Here is a 20,469-nt window from a genome sequence, read left to right on the forward strand (position 1 = left end):
TCAGCATTGCTATGCCTCCAAGCTCTGTTAAAGTACTTCTGTATATGATGTGGCAATATGAGTTCCATGCTGCTGCGATGGCTTTTATTGCGTCAAGAAAAATCCAATCGGGGTTGCCGTATAGTTTTCAGTAGCATGAACAGTAGCTCTTACAGGTCATTTGCGATTAGTTCTCTTCCTGAGAAAAATGAATCCTTGATTGAAGGGCTGAAGGTGGCTTGTCACGTTTGGTGGAGAAAAAAAAAAGAATCTTTATGTTGGTTAGGTTCAGATCCTGTACATTATGGGCAGTATATCTGTACAATGTAAGAAGAACAAGTATGTTTTGAGCAACCATTTGACTGATGAAATGAAGAAGCAATTGCGAAATGATGTGCTGCTGATCAAAGTTTTCTTATGGTGAGAGTAGATGCAAGATAGTGTCCACATTTATATTTTTAAACTAGTGCAATTTCTTGGACTTACATATAACCCAGGAATGAAACTTCTCACTGCTTTCCACTTTACATGATAGGGCAAGAGTTACACATTGTTTGTTGTGTTTTTCACCATGACACTTACCACCTTTTATCACCAGGGTGCGAGTTGCAAAAAGTTTGTAGAAAAGTCCATTTTTGTCCATACTGAACACATCACATGGCACATACTTTTGCCTCACTCAGCTGAGTTCATGCAACCAGCTGTTCACACTTTCTTCATCAATTTGTTTGCACAGATTTGTACAGATGAAATTGAATGTCTCTTTTGGAACAGATACAGCCAACCAGCAGAACAACTGAAGTCTTCAATGCCTACATTTCTGGCAATCTCATTTGCTTTTGACTGAATCATAGGGCACTTAAAGTTATGTTAGATGCACGCATATGACTGAACCATTCTGGCAGTAACGTCTCAATGTCTTCATACTTAGCACTATGAAGGCATTTAGAGTTGTTTTCAGAACCCGATGCAGCAGCAGTAATGATTTTTTCCTCAGTTCTCAATTACCATAGAAATAGTAGATTTGGGAATTCCAAATAACTCTGCAATTGCTGTTTTCTTTGTAACACAGTCCACTTCATCTAGAATCTTTAGCTTTACCTGTACATTTAGAGCTGCCTGTTTCCTCTTTCACATGTTTTGCATGCTACCATTTGTAGATTTTTATTAAGTGCACTAGCTCAATTTGGCTACAACTAAAAGAACACCTGACATTGAATCCATTATTAAATGTTAATGCAAACATTACTGAATTTATTTACATGTACCATACACACTGATAGATGAGATGATAATCATGGCTGCTGACCTACAATACGTTAGGAGCAAGTCAACAAGGGGTAGCTAGCTTTGTAGTTACATTTATTGCAATCATTTCATTTCAGTAAAAATTAACTTAGAAGTACCGTACCATTGGAAGTTTGTGTTACAATGAAATTTAATTGCACTAGGGACTGAAAGAGTTCATAAATCACCTTAACTGAAATTCGTGTTAACCAATAAAACTTCCCTTAGCAACCAATGTATTCTTGCTGGCATCAATATTTTTTCCCCTATTAACCGCAAGCACATCTTCAGCGAGTTCGCACTAATGAGGTTATACTGTAAGTATTAGTGAACCAAGCAATGCTTTGCAAATGCAAAATATGTATTGGAAATACGTCCCAATCTCCTTCTCCCCTCTCCCTGTCCTCCTCTTCCTCCTCCCTCTCTTTGTCCACCTCCTCTACCACCTCTATCTGTCCATCTCATCCTCCCCCCCTCTGTGTGTACATCTCCTGCTTTCCTCTTTCTATGTCCATTCCCCCCCACCCCTTTGTCCACCTCCTCTTTCCCCTCTTTCTAACCTTGAACTTTGTTTACTGTTATTGCCAATGAAAAATTGTTTGGAAATGGAAGTTGCTTAAAATGAATGAGTAAATCAGTTGGAATCATTGGTATACATTATATGAGAGGCCTCTCCTATTGTCGGATCTGTGAGGAGAATAGAATTTTGCACAGTCTTAATCTGAAAATGAGTAAGATTGCAAGGTTTCTGATGATTCAGATTCCATAGTAGTATTCTAATCATAAGCCAATAAGCAATAAATACAACTTTCCCGTTTTCTGTTAAAACTAATTGCAAGGAAGAAAACAAGACAGCACAGAGATGTGCATACATTTTTATTTGAAATTATATATAAGGAGTAAGAATATACATGGGAGAAACAATTTGTCTAATGGTTTAAATGTCCAGACGTCTTAGTGAGAAATGACTGTGAGAAAGAAAACAAAACTGCACACTTTCACAGCATATTTTCTTTTTCAACAGAAAACTTGTACATTGTTGTTTAAAAAAATGTGCAGCCTATGTCTGTCTGAATGTTTATTAGTGTAACGTGTAAAAATTTGAAGTAAGTCGGTCAAGAACTTTTCAAGATTTTTTTCCAACAACGTTTCTGCTATATACTGTACACATACACTAGTGGGCCAAAACATTATGACCACTGCCCACTGCTAAGCTGAATGCCTCCTGGCGGTGTTGCAGGCACGTGGCACAGTAAGGAAAGAATGTAAGTGGAAGAGAGATGAATGGGCATTCCACGGTATCTGTGGTGGTAATCAAAGGCATCATGATAGGAATGAACTACGTCAACATTATTGCGAACCACCTGCATTGTTTCATGATTGAAGTCTCCCTCTACCGCAATGACGTCTTCTAGCAGGATAACTGTCCGTGTTGCAAGGTCAGAATCATGCTACAGTGGTTTGAGGGGCATGACAGTGAACTTACATTGATGTCTTGGCCAGAAAATGTGCCTCATCTGTACCCACTGGAACACATATCAGGTACTGACTATGTGCCTGTAAACCACTACCCTGTTATTTGCAGGAATTGCTTGGCCTGTGTGTAGACATCTGGTGTCACATACTTCTGGAATCCCGTCAAGAACTTGTAGAAACCATGTCAAGCAGAATCTCTGTTGTATTGTGTTTGAAAAGTGGAACAACACAGTATTAAAAAGGTGGTCATAATGTTTTTGCTTCATCAGTGTATATTTATACACCTTATACATTAAAAAAAATATGTAGCCTATGTCCATCAAAATGTTTATTAATGTGCTGCATAAATATGTGAAATAAATTGCTCAAGAACTTTTCAAGATTTTTGGCAACAATGTTAAATGCTGACTCATCTTTATATAGTAGTATAATATATTCCCGTGAAGATGTCACAGTAGCCTCAAACAGGTATTTTGCCATTTTTAAGCACGCTTTAGCTATGGAATCTACTCAATGGAAGAAATGTTGGACAAAGTGGTTGAAAAGGGGACCATAAAAAACAATAACTGTATTTCAAAACCACAGTCTTTAAATGACATATTCAAATTTTTTCACTTTGTGCTCTCATACAGTATGTCCACTACAGTTTTATACTTTCAGTGAAAGCTTCTAGGAGCAGAAGGAATTGCTATAAGTTTGCTACCTTCACCCCACTTATTCCAGTGTTCCTGTTACCGCCCAGCTTTAGATAGCTAACAGGGTATATGGCATTATTGTAGAAGACATAGTTGAAATTCATGTATCTTTTGCTTATACACAATATAGGATGTACATAAAGTCTGGTAACATTTTCAATTATTTATTGTACAAGAACCAAACATTGTACTGATATCATACATATGTCAAAGTTCTCACCCCCCCCCCCCCCCCTCCTCCTCCATGTATACCGCCACAGCATAGTTTGGTAATTTGCCGATAGCCAGCGCTAGTTACAAACATGGTGAGTTCAGGTGCAGAATGAGCTTTCTGTGTGTTGTAGTTCGACAAAAACAAGTGTGCTACAGCTGTTCAATGGATGTTTAGAACCAAGTATGGTAAGAAGCCACCAACAAGGAAGGCCATTTACCACTGGCACAACAAATTCATTACGACAGGTTGCTTGTGTCCGACAAAGAGAAGCGGACATCCAAGTGTGAGTGAAGTGAATGTGGAGCACGTACAAGAGACATTCATAAGGAGTCCAAAGAAATCGGTGCATCGTCCATCCCATGAACTTAAAATGGCTCCAATGACAACGTAGAAAGTTGAACAACAGAAGCTGTCTATGAAACCATTCAAACTGGACCTAGTGCAGAAGCTCAATGATGACAACAAAGACTAGCGTTCTGAGTTTTGTTTGTAGTTGCAAAAATTGAATGAGGATGGGGATGGCATTGTTGATCACTTAATTTTTAGCGACGAAGCCACTTTTCACACTAATGGGAAAGTGAGCAGGCATAATTGTCGAATTTGGGGTACAAAGCATCCCTACGAATTCATTGAATTTGAGCGTGATTCCCCAAAGGTAAATGTTTTTTGTGCCTTGTCATGTCGAAAACTGTACGGGCCATTCTTCTTCACCGAGAGCACTGTCACTGGATATTTCTGCTTGGACATTTTGCAGCAATGGCTGATGCCTCACATGCAATCAGACTCTCCACTCATCTATCAGCAGGATGGGGCTCCACCCCATTTTCATCGTGAAGTTCATGGGTACCTGAACGTGGATCTGCCGCATCGATGGATCAGCCGTACTACAGAAGGGGACAGCTGTTTCATGAAATGGCCTCCCGATCACCAGATCTCACTCCATATGACTTATTTCTGTGGGGAAACATTAAAGATCTGGTGTTGTACCGCCTCTACCACGTGATGTAGCAGACCTCTGGGAGAGAATACGGGAAGCGACTGTCACAGTCGACAATGTCATGCTGGGACGGGTATGGCAAGAATTCGATTACTGAATTGACATCTCCGAGTCACACGTGGTTTGCATATTGACAGTTTGTAAAAAAAAAAAAACTTTCACAGTTTCTCTTCAAAATGCAATATGTATGACAACTGTACAATGTTTAGTTCTTGTGCAATAAATAATTGACAATGTTCCCGGACTTTATGTACACCCTGTATGAAGCAACTACTGAGATACCATTTCATAATATACAGTAATTTCAATGTCAGTTGCATAAAACAATCTGTGAGCATCTCTTCTACTTTTATAAATGCAGAAAACACATGCCTCTACTGCTTGCACCACAAATGGGAAGCAAGGCTTGTCCCTTCCATACCTTCCATACCTGCAAGACATGTTTAAGTGGAGGTGAAATTCAGTTCCTTAGCTTCCCAGCTGTCCCCAATAAAGGTGATAGAGAACTCACAGTAGCAATTAAAAGGTATTAATGTTATCATATTCAGTAACCAGGTTACTGCAAATAAAAAGTCTGTAAGAGAAGATGATGTACAGTGAAGCCATAGTCAAAGGAAAAATTCATTAAAGGTAAAATTCATAAAAAGCTAAATGCCAGACAATGCAAGCAATTTTGATGTAAACAAAACACTATGGTAGTTGAAAACGTAGAATTCCTATGCATTTGTTGCCTCCTTGTTTGTTTACAAATCACTGACGGCACAAAACAGTATCTTAGGGCCTTATAAATCTCATAGTTTTGATCGAATCACATTTCTCTCTTCATTTCACACATAGTACTAGTTTGACTTCCTATACTCAAAAGGTGAGAGACATGGAAATCATGTTGATTACTTACTTTGTAATGCAGTCACACAGTGAACTCTTTGGGATCGAAGTCATTTGGTACAGAAAAAAGGCAGTGCACAAATCACATGTATCACCACAGCAGCTTACCATTAATATGTCTACATTGTATACCTGGGGTTAGCAACTCTAAAATCATGACTCAATGCTGAGGAATCACGAGGTACTTCATAACTGCATATAAGTCTCTGACAAAAAGACACACTTTCTCCCTCTTACAACAAAATTACTACAGGACAAATTTTTCATTGAACTCAACAGTGTTTGCCCTTATGACACACATCTCTTGCGCAGCATCACTGCAAGAGGCATCAATAATAGCTTCATGATAATATGAGGCTTTGCAAAAGACACCAACTTGTCAGAAGATGACTAGGTGTGACACTGTATCAATTCACACTGTAGCACTCTTGAAAATGCCTTTGATCACATACTGCAAGTATGGAAGAATGTGTCAGTGGATGCAGTGATTTCCCAATGTTTCTCCACACTGCATTTCCCTAAAAGCATTCTGCATTTCTTTACATGTATCCTGCCTCTACATCTTACTACTGATTTTATCGCAGTAGCCTGTATTTGCTACAGTATGGTGAACAGACCAACTTATGGTAAAGGTGCTTCCAATGATAGTTCTCAGAAACTTATCTATTTCAAGAAAAAACACATTACAGCACTGGAAAGTCCTTAGCATTTCTAGATGTTTTGTAGTAACACCACATCACAGTAAAATACTTTCCACAAAGGTCTCAACTAATGACCTTACAACAGACAACTCGTGATTATATTCATCCACTTACTGACTGGCAAACTTGAAAATGATCTCAGTATTTACTTTGCTCTCCATTAATTGAGTTCTGTTCATTTTTGCATTTTTGACTACAGTGTGCCACTTTTTATATTCAGAAATTTCCTTGGAAGTGGATTTCTTTTTAAGTAATTTTTTATAGGCAGCATATTTACATGAACTACAATCTAAACAATTGCAGTAAGGATGTTATTAATGAAGACACTAGTGTGTTAACACAAGTGAGGTAAAATGTTCAATGGAAGAAAAGTTTGCATCCAAATATTTTCCCTTGCTAATAATTCATTTACAGGTGAAGTTCAAGGACAGGAAGCTCAAAACCAAAGAAGGAAGTGCAAGAACAAAACGGACACCAAAGGATTGGTAATCTATTTTGGATAATGAATCAATGCAGGAACAAATTAAGTAAGCCATTGTATGTAAAAATGAACTGAAACATAGAATTAGAATATTTTAGAAAAGAATGCAATCGTGTTCTGCAAAGCTTACAAAACAAAATTTAACCGTATTGAAGCAGAATACGAAAACAGAACAAAAAAATAAACATGGTTCTCATATATAATGATAAGAGGTAGTACATTAAAAACAAAAAGATAAAAAACATGAGAATGTCTAAAATGCTTCAGGAATTGGGAAACACTGAAGAAAATGAATCAAATATTGAAGAGAAAAGGAAGTCGGAGGAGAAACCAATTACATGGAGCAATCAGGGAAAAAGCAGTAGTGATTAAGAAACAGAGAAACATAGTATACATTATATTCAACCAACAGCATTTCAGACCAAATAACTGAAATTATCCCTTTCAGATGCATGGACACAACAAAAGTAAAATGAGTAAATAGTTACATCAGCTAAGAAGGAAAGATATACTTCTAAAGAATAAAGAATAGAAGCTTTCGAAATGTGGTGCTACAGAAGAATGCTGAAGATTAGATTGGCAGATCACATTGGAGAGAAGAGAAATTTGTGGCACAACTTGACTAGAAGAAGGGATCGGTTGGTGGGGCATATTCTGAGGCATCAATGGATCACCAATTTAGTATTGGAGGGCAGCGTGGAGGGTAAACCTCGTAGAGGGAGACCAAGAAATGAATACACTAAACAGCTACAGTAGGTACTGGGAGATGAAGAAGCTTGCACAGAATAGAGTAGCATGGAGAGCTGCATCAAACCAGTCTCAGGACTGAATACAACAACAACTTCCAAAGCAAGAAAATAATGAAAACGTAGTTCCACAATTGAATGAATCTGAAATTTCACCATGAAACGGCAAATGAATTTAGAGAACTGATTTAATTAGAAAACATCTCACAACTAATAAGGGGCTGAGAAAATAGGTTACTCTTAATAGGTGAGAGCACCCATAGTACTGAAACCAGTTTAAATGATAATCTACAGCTACACTGACTAGTGATTGTGTGAGACAACATGTAACACATTCGAAACAGAAAGAAGACGAGCTAAAAATAAAGTGAAGAAGCAATGCTTGTCCATGAACACTCAATAGCTACTACAACATGCAGACTGCCACACAATTACAATTTTACAGAAAGTGAAGACAAGGAAAGGAAGGTGGAAGGGGGAGGGGAGGAAGGGGCCGTAATTCTTTTAAACTTACACTGGTAAGAACTGACTTAGGATGAATGACTTCTCCCTCTTTTCTGTTACTGTTATATCTTGAAATACCACAGCAACACAGTACCACAAAGAAACCTGGATTAAATTTTGCAAAGATAATCTGCATTTACATACCTTTATAGCAGAGTTAAAGCAAGTGTCAGCAACATCAAGCATTCTCTCCTTCTGTTCTTCAAGCATTGTAAATTTTTCCATACTAAGACTATCAGTCTCCTGAAAAAGTGAAAATGAACATAATAATGGTTTTTCCAGATGAAGACATAGCTTTCTCTTACACTTAGGTAATTGCACGATTTTGTATAGTTAGAAAACTTTTTTTCTTTATAAAATATGACAAAATGTTTATAAATAGCACCTCTTCACTTGTACATGTTTTTCACACCATCTTGCAACCATTAAAAAGCAAAGAAGCTGTATTGATGTAGCAACTGAAGGGAGTTAACTGAATCGATACAAATTGAAGATAGCACTGATAGCTTTTCGGTTGCTGCCAACCTAGACTGTCTTCATTAGTAGACAGCACTGATTGTAGCATACTGTCTGCTTTTATATATGACAGCAGACATAATGTGTAGTTAATGATATGCAAAACAAAACTCAGCAGAGCAAAGACAACAATAGAATGATGACAACAATATAAATGTACATTGGATTGCATGCTAGTCTAAGGTTAGTACCAAGCCAAAGTAAGTTTCAGTCCAATGTCATACACAGTCTTGAGACTCCTATCAGCCACTGGGCTGAGTGTCTTCCGGAAGTGCGCTATTAGTGCAGCTATGTTCTACTCTCATACTGATTTGGTGTTTTAATGTTTCGATTAACTTCTTGATCGTGCACTTCACCCCAGGCTGCTTGGAAAGTATGCTAGTGTCGCTGAATTTTATTTTCTTATCACAGTCTTTCTGGTGTTTTGGCGACTGATGATTTGTTGTGTTTCTTAACTCAGGATTGCCACAAGTTTCCCCAAGTGAAATTCCCTGGTATTTCCCTGCTTTCCAGACAAGTTATAGCATTTTCCCCTGACAGATTTTGAGATCACAAGGGTAAGTTAAGGCCTGAGTTGACAATCCATCTTTGCAGCTACAGTACAAGAAACAATAGTGCAAACAAGGAAATATCTAAAAAACACTTGCAAGCTGATGGAGTTTCCTGATGTGAGCAAGAATTTTAAGTACTAAGAGCAACATCTGTGGTGTCACCGCCAGACACCACACTTGCTAGTTGGTAGCCTTTAAATCGGCCGCGGTCCGTTAGTATACGTCGGACCCGCGTGTCGCCACTATCAGTGATTACAGACCGAGCGCCACCACACGTCAGGTCTGGTCTAGAGAGACTCCCTACCACTCGCCCCAGTTGTACAGCCGACTTTGCTAGCGATGGTTCACTGTCTACATACGCTCTCATTTGCAGAGATGACAGTTTAGCATAGCCTTCAGCTACATCATTTGCTACGACCTAGCAAGGCGCCATATTCAGTTACTTCAATAATGTATTCTGAACAGATAATATTGTGACTCATGTACCGTCAAGAGCGACGTTCATCATTAATGGATTAAAGTTAAGTATCAAACTAATTACATCCGCTTTCTGAATTCTCATTCCTTGTCATGTTCCAGACCTCACATCAGTTGAGTTCTTCCCTCCTCACGCCAGCCTGCATGAGCTAAAACGCGTGCATTTCGGCCTCCATTCATAACACAGTGTTGGCTCTTCTGCCAACACAACAACATCTTTTGTAATGAACTGTTTTTATGTGGAAAAAGCAAGCCAAATGGTATATGTCAAACATCAAACAATGGAAAATCCAGAATGGAATGTAACAATATTATGAGAAGGAAAGTTGCTACTGACCATGTAGCGGAGATGCTGAGTCGGAGATAGGCACAACATAAAGGTAGCACAAATAAGGGTCTCGGCCTGTAAGGCCTTCATAAAAAATAGACGAGTTGCCGCTCCCATCATACACTGGTGCTGCTGCTCGCAGTGTGGTTTTAGTTAATTAAGACTGCATTTATGTGTGTGAGTTGCATTTGCATGGGAGTGTGTGTACATGTGCCTGTCGTCTATTTTTGATGGAGGCCATATGTGCCGAAAGTTTTGTTTATGACAGTCTTTTTGCTGTACTTATCTGCAACTCAGCTTCTCTGCTAAATGATATACATGTTTCATTAAGACCACTTATGTTATTTTATTCCAATAAAACAAAACAGGTTTGGTGATAAAAGCAGAGATTTCCTTGGAGTCACACAACGGATTTAAAATACCTTTACTGATTTCAGAAATAACCTCAGAAAAAAGAGGCCTATTGAAATGAGTGTATAAGGTGGGGAAGAATTGTGTAAACCAACACTGTATGTTGGTTCTACTATGTTTGCTATTGTCAGTTATAACCCACTGTGTTATATCTATTATTTTACAGGTGTTGTGTGATTGTTCTTTCGAGAAATATATGAGTACAAAGCATACAAACTGCCAGTGACAGATGCAATTTTCTTCTTCTTATCGTCCATACTTTCTAACAGATAAACTACTTTTGAAGATGCCAAAATCTACTAGAACAAATAAAATGTCCATAAAACGCCACACTGTACAACATACTTGTGATGAGACATTCACAATTCCTGAAATCCATTGTCCATGGTCTCTGGCCTGCTGAGGAGCACTGCAGTCCTGTGTCCATGTATAAACAATGAAAATTTGTTGCTTTACACCACACACAAACAGACCCAGTCTATGGGCAAATTAGTGAGACTAGGTCTGACAGAAAGGTCTGCACATTAGGGAGAACTGAATAGCTGCAGATCAGCAGGCCTGATCCATTACAGATATCTGCAGAAACGGCCTCCAGTTTTGACCCGTGATGGAAGTCCACTCATGTGGCAGCTATTCAAGAGCAACAGACAGTATGTTGATGAAATGAGACCACATTTTTTTTATCAATCCATGCAACAGATAACTTGTTCAAATACTCTGAGAATCAATAATAATGAGGATAGGTAGCAACTCACAGTAAAGGTGATTGCTGAGCTGCAGACAGGTATGTGTAAAAGACTGAGTGGCAGGGAGGGAAGAAGCAGTAGGAATGAGGGAGTAGGGAAGTGGCACATGTACTCAGCTGCACCCAGCCAGCAACGATGCGTGACACCTCAGTAAACAAACCAACTACTGAGACAAAAATGAGATTTTTCCAGTGTTTTTTCAAATTGCTCTGATGTTTCCCTGATCTTCCTGATGTGCTTGAAATTCCCTGATCTTCCCTATTGCAGTTTCAGCGTTTATACCAGTTCCACAATTTTTACCACTTTTACTTGAGTATATTAGTAGTCAGCCATTGTCTTGGTGGGCAGTGCGTCCAATAACTTCTTGTAAAATGGATCCACAATTTGTACAAATTGTTGATATGATATCATATTTTGCTTATGGTTGTCACAAGGTTTATTTTTGTTACCGCAATTTTGGAATGCCAAAAATACACAAATACGCCATCCTTTACAAACAATAGTATATGGGATTAACTTGCCTGCATACACGTAGCAAAAGATTTTACCTGGAAATGATGACCTCTAGTTAGCAAAATGGATTCTTATGTGAAGAACTTGATAGACTTTATAAGAGGACACACTTTATAAGGGAGAGACAATTTTACCATGGAGCAGATTACTTCACGACACTCCCAGAAGAGGGGTCATGACAAAATGCCAGTGGATCCCACACAGCACCGTATAGTAGTAGGCCAGATTGTCTGTTTTATTCATCCAGTGACCATTATTTTAAAACATGATATGGCTCTACAACAGTAAAACATTTCTATTAATTGACTCTGGCCACAGAAGCCTAGGCACACAGTTACGTAAATGATTTCTACAATTTGATGACAAAATTTAGTTTTGGTTGGCAGGAAAATGAGGATCCAATGTCCTGTCAACAATAAGGTAATAAAAAAATGGTAGATTTGGTGCACTTAATATGGATAAAAATCCAGAGGAAATTATAAAGGCCAACAATAATGTACCATCAAAAACTATTACAACATTCCTTCTCATTTGTGACTTTCTTTTCACCAATTATTGTAGTAGTGTTATGCAGTTTCCAAATTTAACTCATCATTCCTAAGATGCAACAATTCACTATTTCAAAGTTCTGTATACATCACAAACACCTAACTCTGGAAAGTGAAGCACATTCAGCAAGCAATCACATGTACAATTGCTAACATAACAGCAAAAAACACACTCATCACACAATATTGTCAACAGGTAAACTACTGGAATTAAATTTTCACTCTGCAGTGGAGTATGCTGATGAGAAACTTCCTGGCAGATTAAAACTGTGTACCGGACCTTTGCCTTTTGTGGGCAAGTGCTCTACCAACTTAGCTACCCAAGCACGACTTATGCCCATCTTCACAGCTTTACTTCCACCAGTACCTCATCTCCTACCTTCCAAACTTCACAGAAGCTCTCCTGCGAACCTTGCAGAACTATCACTCTTGGAAGAGAGGATACTGTGGAGGCATGGCTTAGCTACAGCCTGGGGGATGTTTCCAGAATGAAATTTTCACTCTGCAGTGGAGTGTGCACTGATGTGAAACTTTCCGTCAGATCAAAGCTGTGTGCTGGGCCGAGACTCAAACTCGAGACCTTTGCCTTTCGCAGGCAAGTAATCTACCAGCTGAGCCACCCAAGCACTACCCATGACCCATCCTCACAACTTTATTTCCACCATTACCTTGTCTCCTACCTTCCAAACTTCACAGAAGCTCTCCTGCAAACAAGAGAGCACTTGCCCACAAAAAGCATAGGTCCTGATTTCAAGTCTCGGTCTGGCATACAGTTTTAATCTTCCAGGAAGTTTCCGGTAAATTACTTCTGATGATTTAATCATACTGCTTTCATCAGTGCATGAGAGCTTGCAATACATAACAGTACCAGAAATTGTGAAACACTGAGTTTATTAGACAGCAGACATACAATAATCTGTCTCAAATTTACAATCTTTGGGAACAGAAACTTCATATACTACATTATCCTTATGCTCTCCATTCACATAGCTGCAAACATATACATAATGTATGAACAGTATGATGGATAAAGTAATGTAATAATAAGATACCTGTTTTAGAAGGCGTGAACAAAATGAATGCACCATGTACACAAAGTTACCCTTCTCAATCCACAGCAATGAATGGCTGGTATCAATTTCCAAGGAACGCTTGAAGCAGCGATATGCAGCTTCTGATTGCCTTAGAAATTCTGATTCACTTTTCAGGTGTTCACACTAGAAAAGAAATCATCATCAGTATTTTCATGTAGTTTTGTATGTATGTGAACAAATATAACAAATTAAAAATAATAATTCTTAAATAACACAACAGAGTATTTGATTTTGTATCATCATCAATCAATAAATTATCAACTGTTTGACAACACAAAAACTGAATAGTTAATAATGGCACAGTTTGTGGGTGTACATAGATATCAAGCAACATTTAATTTGTCAGCACCATATGTCAAATCCACTGACAACTGCACAGCTTGCTGCAGGACATATTATTGTGTATTTATGCAAACAAACTTTTTTTATTATAGGGGACATTTCATCACAGCTAAAAGTGTAATTTTTTTCAATAAATGTTTGTAGCCACTTATGTCAGTCCTTTTTTCTAACCATTTGGCCATTAAAACTGCTCTCCAATCAACAGATTACAGTTTACATCAGCTTGACAATTTGTCTACAGATGTCATTTCATGTAAAAAAAATTATGCAATCAGACAAACACGAGTTCTTTCTATTTCATGTATACCACAGGTTATAGATACTGCATATTACACGCTAGAGATGCCATGCAGAAATTATGTTGTTCATGCAGAAATTTCAACTTTATTTTTGTGATGTGTGAGTGGAGTCAGCCCAAAAAACAAACTGCTGATGAAATGACGCACAGTATCAATAAAAAACATTGCTGCAAGAGCGGACAAAATTGTTTTAAATGTAACTTTTGTGCCAAATTAATAGAGTGGCCTTGAATTGATCTGTTATGAAATACATCCAAAGAATGTTGACTAAAAGTCAGCAAAAGTCACCAGTCAGCAAAGATGAAGCATGAAGATTTTAGTTTGCAGTTTGCATTGGATCAAGCGCTTATCGCCAAGAGAAGCCAGAGAAACATGGACAAGGTTGGTTGGTTTGTTTAAGGGAGGGAGGATGAGGGGGGAGGGGGGGGGGGGGGCAAACTGCACGGTCATCGGTCCACATGGACAAGCAACATGCTGCCAATGCCATCTCGACAGCAAGTATTAAGGCTGCTGCCTGCTGACCGGACTGTTTCACTAACTCACACACCAGTTTGGCATCTGTCAGTATATTCTCACTGAGGCTACGAAAGTGCACGGTGACTAGATTAGTGACTAAGGTTTCTAATAAGAAGATTAGCGATACTGCCTGCAAGAGGACTTTTACAGATGACCATGTACATGGACTCTGTTACAATTAAGTATATAGTTCATGTAAATAAAGAAGTGTATTAATGCACGTGTGCATTTGTGTTGGAGAAAGAGGAACCAGCCAGCGTTAGCAACATCCTCTCCCTTGCTTCTTTATGGTACAAGACTCTACAGTAACAACGAGGACATTACAGTGGTAACAAGGATAATTCAATGGTGATCGAAATTAATCAACTCAGCTGAAGATTTTGCTTGCTTCTCTTGTGTTTTACCTTACAGGGTTGATTGTATTTCTCTCTGTTAATCTGTTGTTGTGTTCTTGCATGTATTCCAAGACAGGAGCAGCAGAACTAATCAAATTTCTCTTTTCACTGGCTTTGCTCGATTTTTGCTAAAAGTATTTCTGTAAACCATGAATTGCCCGCCCGCTTCACCCCTGCCTCCGCACCTCAGCTGCAGACAGCCAATGTGATGGATCTAGCGCAAGTTCTTCAGTTTCAGAACCAACAGATCACTGTCTTGTTACTGACGGTACCACAACTACTGGCTGCACAAGCTGTGGTGGCCACACAACCACATCTGGCTGACCAGCCAGCCAGCCCAACAAGTGCCACCAACCAGCACACCAACATTCCGGCAATTTAACGAAACAGAAGAGGAATAGCTCAAATACCTGACTCAGTTCCAAGCACATTGTCAAGTTCATCGTGTTCAAGGTACTGTAAATTAAATCACTTACTTTCAACTGTGGGGTCTCCAGTGTTCGGGTTAATACAAAAACTATTCACATTTGCGTCTCCTGACAAACTCAGCTACGACCAAGTAATTGCTGCATTAACCAAGCACTATGACCAGCAAGTCCAACTATCTGCAACTAGATATCAGTTCTTTTGCTTGCAGAAAAAGCCAGAACAGACGTATCACCAGTGCTACACAGAATTAACTGGCATGACTAGGAAGTGTAAATTTAAGTGTAGTTGTGGCAATTTTTACAGTTATCTCGTGATATGCGATGCAATAACATTCAATGCTCCAGATAGTACAATACGGGAACAGATCTTAAAGTACTCTAAACCATCTCTTCCACAAGTGTTGCAAATCTTAGAGCAATATGATTCGAGTGCCATTGCAGATGATAAGTTTGACCAGGCCCCAATTTGTTCATTCAAGTCACCCCTTGCTCACAACTGCACCAAGGAGCCACAACAATGAGTCTATACACAGCCACGCACACATGTTAACAAGCCTGTGAATTTAGTGAAGTTTTGCCCTAGATGTTTTGCTCACCATAAAAGACAGGATTGTCCATCACATAACGCAACGTGTTACATATGTGGAAATCAAAAGGCCATATCCAAGCAGTTTGTTTGCCTCCTTTTCGCCTTAGTGCTGTGCAATGATGTTCTAACAAACTGTTTGTCTCATTACAAATTGCTGGCCATCTTGTGAACGTTCAGTTAGACACAAGTGCATCAGTCACTTTGCTTAGTTGTGCCATGTAAAATCTAGCAAGCACCTTACAACGGACAGGCAATTCCAGTGCTTGGACAGTGAATTTCGCCTGCCACTTACAAATCTCACACTGTTGTGTTGTTGTGGTCTTCAGTCCTGAGACTGGTTTGATGCAGCTCTCCATGCTACTCTATCCTGTGCAAGCTTCTTCATCTCCCAGTATCTACTGCAACCTACATCCTTCTGAATCTGCTTAGTGTATTCATCTCTTGTTCTCCCTCTACGATTTTTACTCTCCACACTGCCCTCCAATGCTAAATTTGTGATCCCTTGATGCCTCAAAACATGTCCTACCAACCGATCCCTTCTTCTAGTCAAGTTGTGCCACAAACTTCTCTTCTCCCCAATCCTATTCAATACCTCCTCATTAGTTACGTGATCTACCCACCTTATCTTCAGCATTCTTCTGTAGCACCACATTTCGAAAGCTTCTATTCTCTTCTTGTCCAAACTAGTTATCGTCCATGTTTCACTTCCATACATGGCTACACTCCATACAAATACTTTCAGAAACGACTTCCTGACACTTAAATCTATACTCGATGTTAACAAATTCCTCTTCTTGAGAAACGCTTTCCTTGCCATTGCCAGTCTACATTTTATATCCTCTCTACTTCGACCATCATCGGTTATTTTACTCCCTAAATAGCAAAACTCCTTTACTACTTTAAGTTTCTCATTTCCTAATCTAATTCCCTCAGCATCACCCGACTTAATTTGACTACATTCCATTATCCTCGTTTTACTTTTGTTGATGTTCATCTTATATCCTCCTTTCAAGACACTGTCCATTCCGTTCAACTGCTCTTCCAAGTCCTTTGCTGTCTCTGACAGAATTACAATGTCATCGGCGAACCTCAAAGTTTTTACTTCTTCTCCATGAATTTTAATACCTACTCCGAATTTTTCTTTTGTTTCCTTTACTGCTTACTCAATATACAGATTGAATAACATCGGGGAGAGGCTACAACCCTGTCTCACTCCTTTCCCAACCACTGCTTCCCTTTCATGCCCCTCGACTCTTATAACTGCCATCTGGTTTCTGTACAAACTGTAAATAGCCTTTCGCTCCCTGTATTTTACCCCTGCCACCTTCAGAATTTGATAGAGAGTATTCCAGTTAACATTGTCAAAAGCTTTCTCTAAGTCTACAAATGCTAGAAACGTAGGTTTGCCTTTTCTTAATCTTTCTTCTAAGATAAGTCGTAAGGTCAGTATTGCCTCACGTGTTCCAACATTTCTACGGAATCCAAACTGATCTTCCCCGAGGTCGGCTTCTACCAGTTTTTCCATTCGTCTGTAAATAATTCGCGTTAGTATTTTGCAGCTGTGACTTATTAAACTGATAGTTCGGTAATTTTCACATCGGTCAACACCTGCTTTCTTTGGGATTGGAATTATTATATTCTTCTTGAAGTCTGAGGGTATTTCGCCTGTCTCATACATCGTGCTCACCAGATGGTAGAGTTTTGTCATGACTTGCTCTCCCGAGACCATCAGTAGTTCAAATGGAATGTTGTCTACTCCCGGGGCCTTGTTTTGACTCAGGTCTTTCAATTCTCTGTCAAACTCTTCACGCAGTATCTTATCTCCCATTTCGTCTTCATCTACATCCTCTTCCATTTCCATAATATTGTCCTCAAGTACATCGCCCTTGTATAAACCCTCTATATACTCCTTCCACCTTTCTGCCTTCCCTTCTTTGCTTAGAACTGGGTTGCCATCTGAGCTCTTGATATTCATACAAGTGGTTCTCTTCTCTCCAAAGGTCTCTCTAATTTTCCTGTAGGCAGTATCTATCTTACCCCTAGTGAGACAAGCCTCTTCATCCTTACATTTGTCCTCTAGCCATCCCTGCTTAGCCATTTTGCACTTCCTGTCGATATCATTTTTGAGACGTTTGTATTCCTTTTTGCCTGCTTCATTTACTGCATTTTTATATTTTCTCCTTTCATCAATTAAATTCAATATTTCTTCTGTTACCCAAGGATTTCTATTAGCCCTCGTCTTTTTACCTACTTGATCCTCTGCTGCCTTCACTACTTCATCCCTCAGAGCTACCCATTCTTCTTCTACTGTATTTCTTTCCCCCATTCCTGTCAATTGTTCCCTTATGCTCTCCCTGAAACTCTCTACAACCTCTGGTTCTTCCAGTTTATCCAGGCCCCATCTCCTTAAATTCCCACCTTTTTGCAGTTTCTTCAGTTTTAATCTACAGGTCATAACCAATAGATTGTGGTCAGAATCCACATCCGCCCCAGGAAATGTCTTACAATTTAAAACCTGGTTGCTAAATCTCTGTCTTACCATTATATAATCTATCTGATACCTTTTAGTATCTCCAGGATTCTTCCAGGTATACAACCATCTTTTATGATTCTTGAACCAAGTGTTGGCTATGATTAAGTTATGCTCTGTGCAAAATTCTACAAGGCGGCTTCCTCTTTCATTCCTTCCCCCCAATCCATATTCACCTACTATGTTTCCTTCTCTCCCTTTTCCTACTGACGAATTCCAGTCACCCATAACTATTAAATTTTCGTCTCCCTTCACTACCTGAATAATTTCTTTTATCTCGTCATACATTTCATCTATTTCTTCATCATCTGCAGAGGTAGTTGGCATATAAACTTGTACTACTGTAGTAGGCAGGGGCTTTGTGTCTATCTTGGCCACAATAATGCGTTCACTATGCTGTTTGTAGTAGCTAACCCGCACTCCTATTTTTTTATTCATTATTAAACCTACTCCTGCAGTACCCCTATTTGATTTTGTATTTATAACCCTGTAATCACCTGACCAAAAGTCTTGTTCCTCCTGCCACCGAACTTCACTAATTCCCACTATATCTAACTTTAACCTATCCATTTCCCTTTTTAAATTTTCTAACCTACCTGCCCGATTAAGGGATCTGACATTCCACGCTCCGATCCGTAGAGCGCCAGTTTTCTTTCTCCTGATAACGACGTCCTCCTGAGTAGTCCCCGCCCGGAGATCCGAATGGGGGACTATTTTACCTCCGGAATATTTTACCCAAGAGGACGCCATCATCATTTAATCATACAGTAGAGCTGCATGTCCTCGGGAAAAATTACGGCTGTAGTTTCCCCTTGCTTTCAGCCGTTCGCAGTACCAGCACAGCAAGGCCGTTTTGGTTAATGTTACAAGGCCAGATCAGTCAATCATCCAGACTGTTGCCCCTGCAACTACTGAAAAGGCTGCTGCCCCTCTTCAGGAACCACATGTTTGTCTGGACTCTCAACAGATACCCCTCCGTTGTGGTTGCACCTACGGTACGGCCATCTGTATCGCTGAGGCACGCAAGCCTCCCCACCAACGGCAAGGTCCATGGTTCATGGGGGTGAATTTTACTGTGTTTAAATCAAGAGATAGTGAGAACATATTTGGTTTGGATTGACTATGATATGTTTGGACTTTGCATCCAAGACAATGTACGTACTTTCAGTGACTGCTTTAATCCATAAGACAGTGTGTTTAAAGAATTTCCTGAACTATTTTCAGAAGCAATGCGAAAAGCAAATAACTTTGTAGCACATGCAACACTGAAAGTCAATGCAAAAACTAAGTGTTTCCGGGCCCGCACCGTTCCAATTGCTTGCTGAGACAATGTAGACAGTGAATTGTTAAGTACTGCAAGATAATGGTGTAATTGTTCCCATTCAAGCTAGTCAATGGGCAAGTCCTCTCATTTTGTTGCCTAAGCCTTCTGGTCGCATATGCATTTGTGTTGACTTCAGCCACACGGGATTAGCCGAGTGGTCTAAGGCGCTGCAGTCGTGGATTGTGCGGCTGATCCCGGCAGAGGTTCGAGTCCTCCCTCGGGCATGGGTGTGTGTGTGTGTGTGTGTGTGTGTGTGTGTGTGTGTGTGTTTGTCCTTAGGATAATTTAAGTTAAGTAGTGTGTAAGCTTAGGGACTGAGGACCTTAGCAGTTAAGTCCCATAAGACTTCACACAAATTTTTTTGTTGACTTCAAGCCTATAGTCAACACTCAGACAGTAGTTGATACTTATCCATTATCTCTATCCATTACCTGAGGAACTCATGGGCAGGCTTGGTGCAGGGCATTACTTTTCTAAGATAGATTTCTGAGATGCCTACTTGCAAATTCCATTGTATGAAGAATCACAGAAAGTGTTTGTTGTAAACACACACTTAGGACTGTTCAAACATTTGCTTTTGCCCTTCGGCAATGCTTCTGCACCCGCCATTTTCCAACGTTACTTGGAACAGCTGACTGCAAAAGTGTCATTTCGCTCGAACTTCTTAGACAATATTGTCGCCTCAGGTTGTACATCAGAGGAAGACATTGCAAATTTGCATACTCTTTTTCAAGAGTTGTCAGAAGCATGACTCAAGTGTCATCTCGAAAAGTGTGACATTTTTGAAACTGAACTACAATACTTAGATAACATGATAAACAGTCAGGGTGTGTATCCACTCCAATCTCATTTGCTTGCAATCTGCGACCTGGCTGTTCCTTGCAATGTGTCTGA

General features: G+C 39.5%; 1 protein-coding gene across 2 annotated transcripts in view; it reads right to left on the reverse strand.

Annotated features, from left to right (window-relative positions):
• The window catches only part of LOC126168524 (calcineurin-binding protein cabin-1-like), a 254,871-nt gene that overhangs the window by 64,949 nt on the left and 169,453 nt on the right, over positions 1-20,469 (reverse strand). For both annotated transcript variants that reach the window (XM_049920564.1, XM_049920563.1), the window contains 2 exons: positions 13,111-13,275; positions 8,113-8,211 (listed from right to left, as the gene is read on the reverse strand). In XM_049920564.1, coding sequence (XP_049776521.1) covers positions 8,113-8,211; positions 13,111-13,275 — 264 coding nt within the window. The remainder of the gene's footprint in view (positions 1-8,112; positions 8,212-13,110; positions 13,276-20,469) is intronic.

Source organism: Schistocerca cancellata, chromosome 1, assembly GCF_023864275.1.
Source record: "Schistocerca cancellata isolate TAMUIC-IGC-003103 chromosome 1, iqSchCanc2.1, whole genome shotgun sequence".
NCBI lineage: Eukaryota > Metazoa > Arthropoda > Insecta > Orthoptera > Acrididae > Schistocerca > Schistocerca cancellata.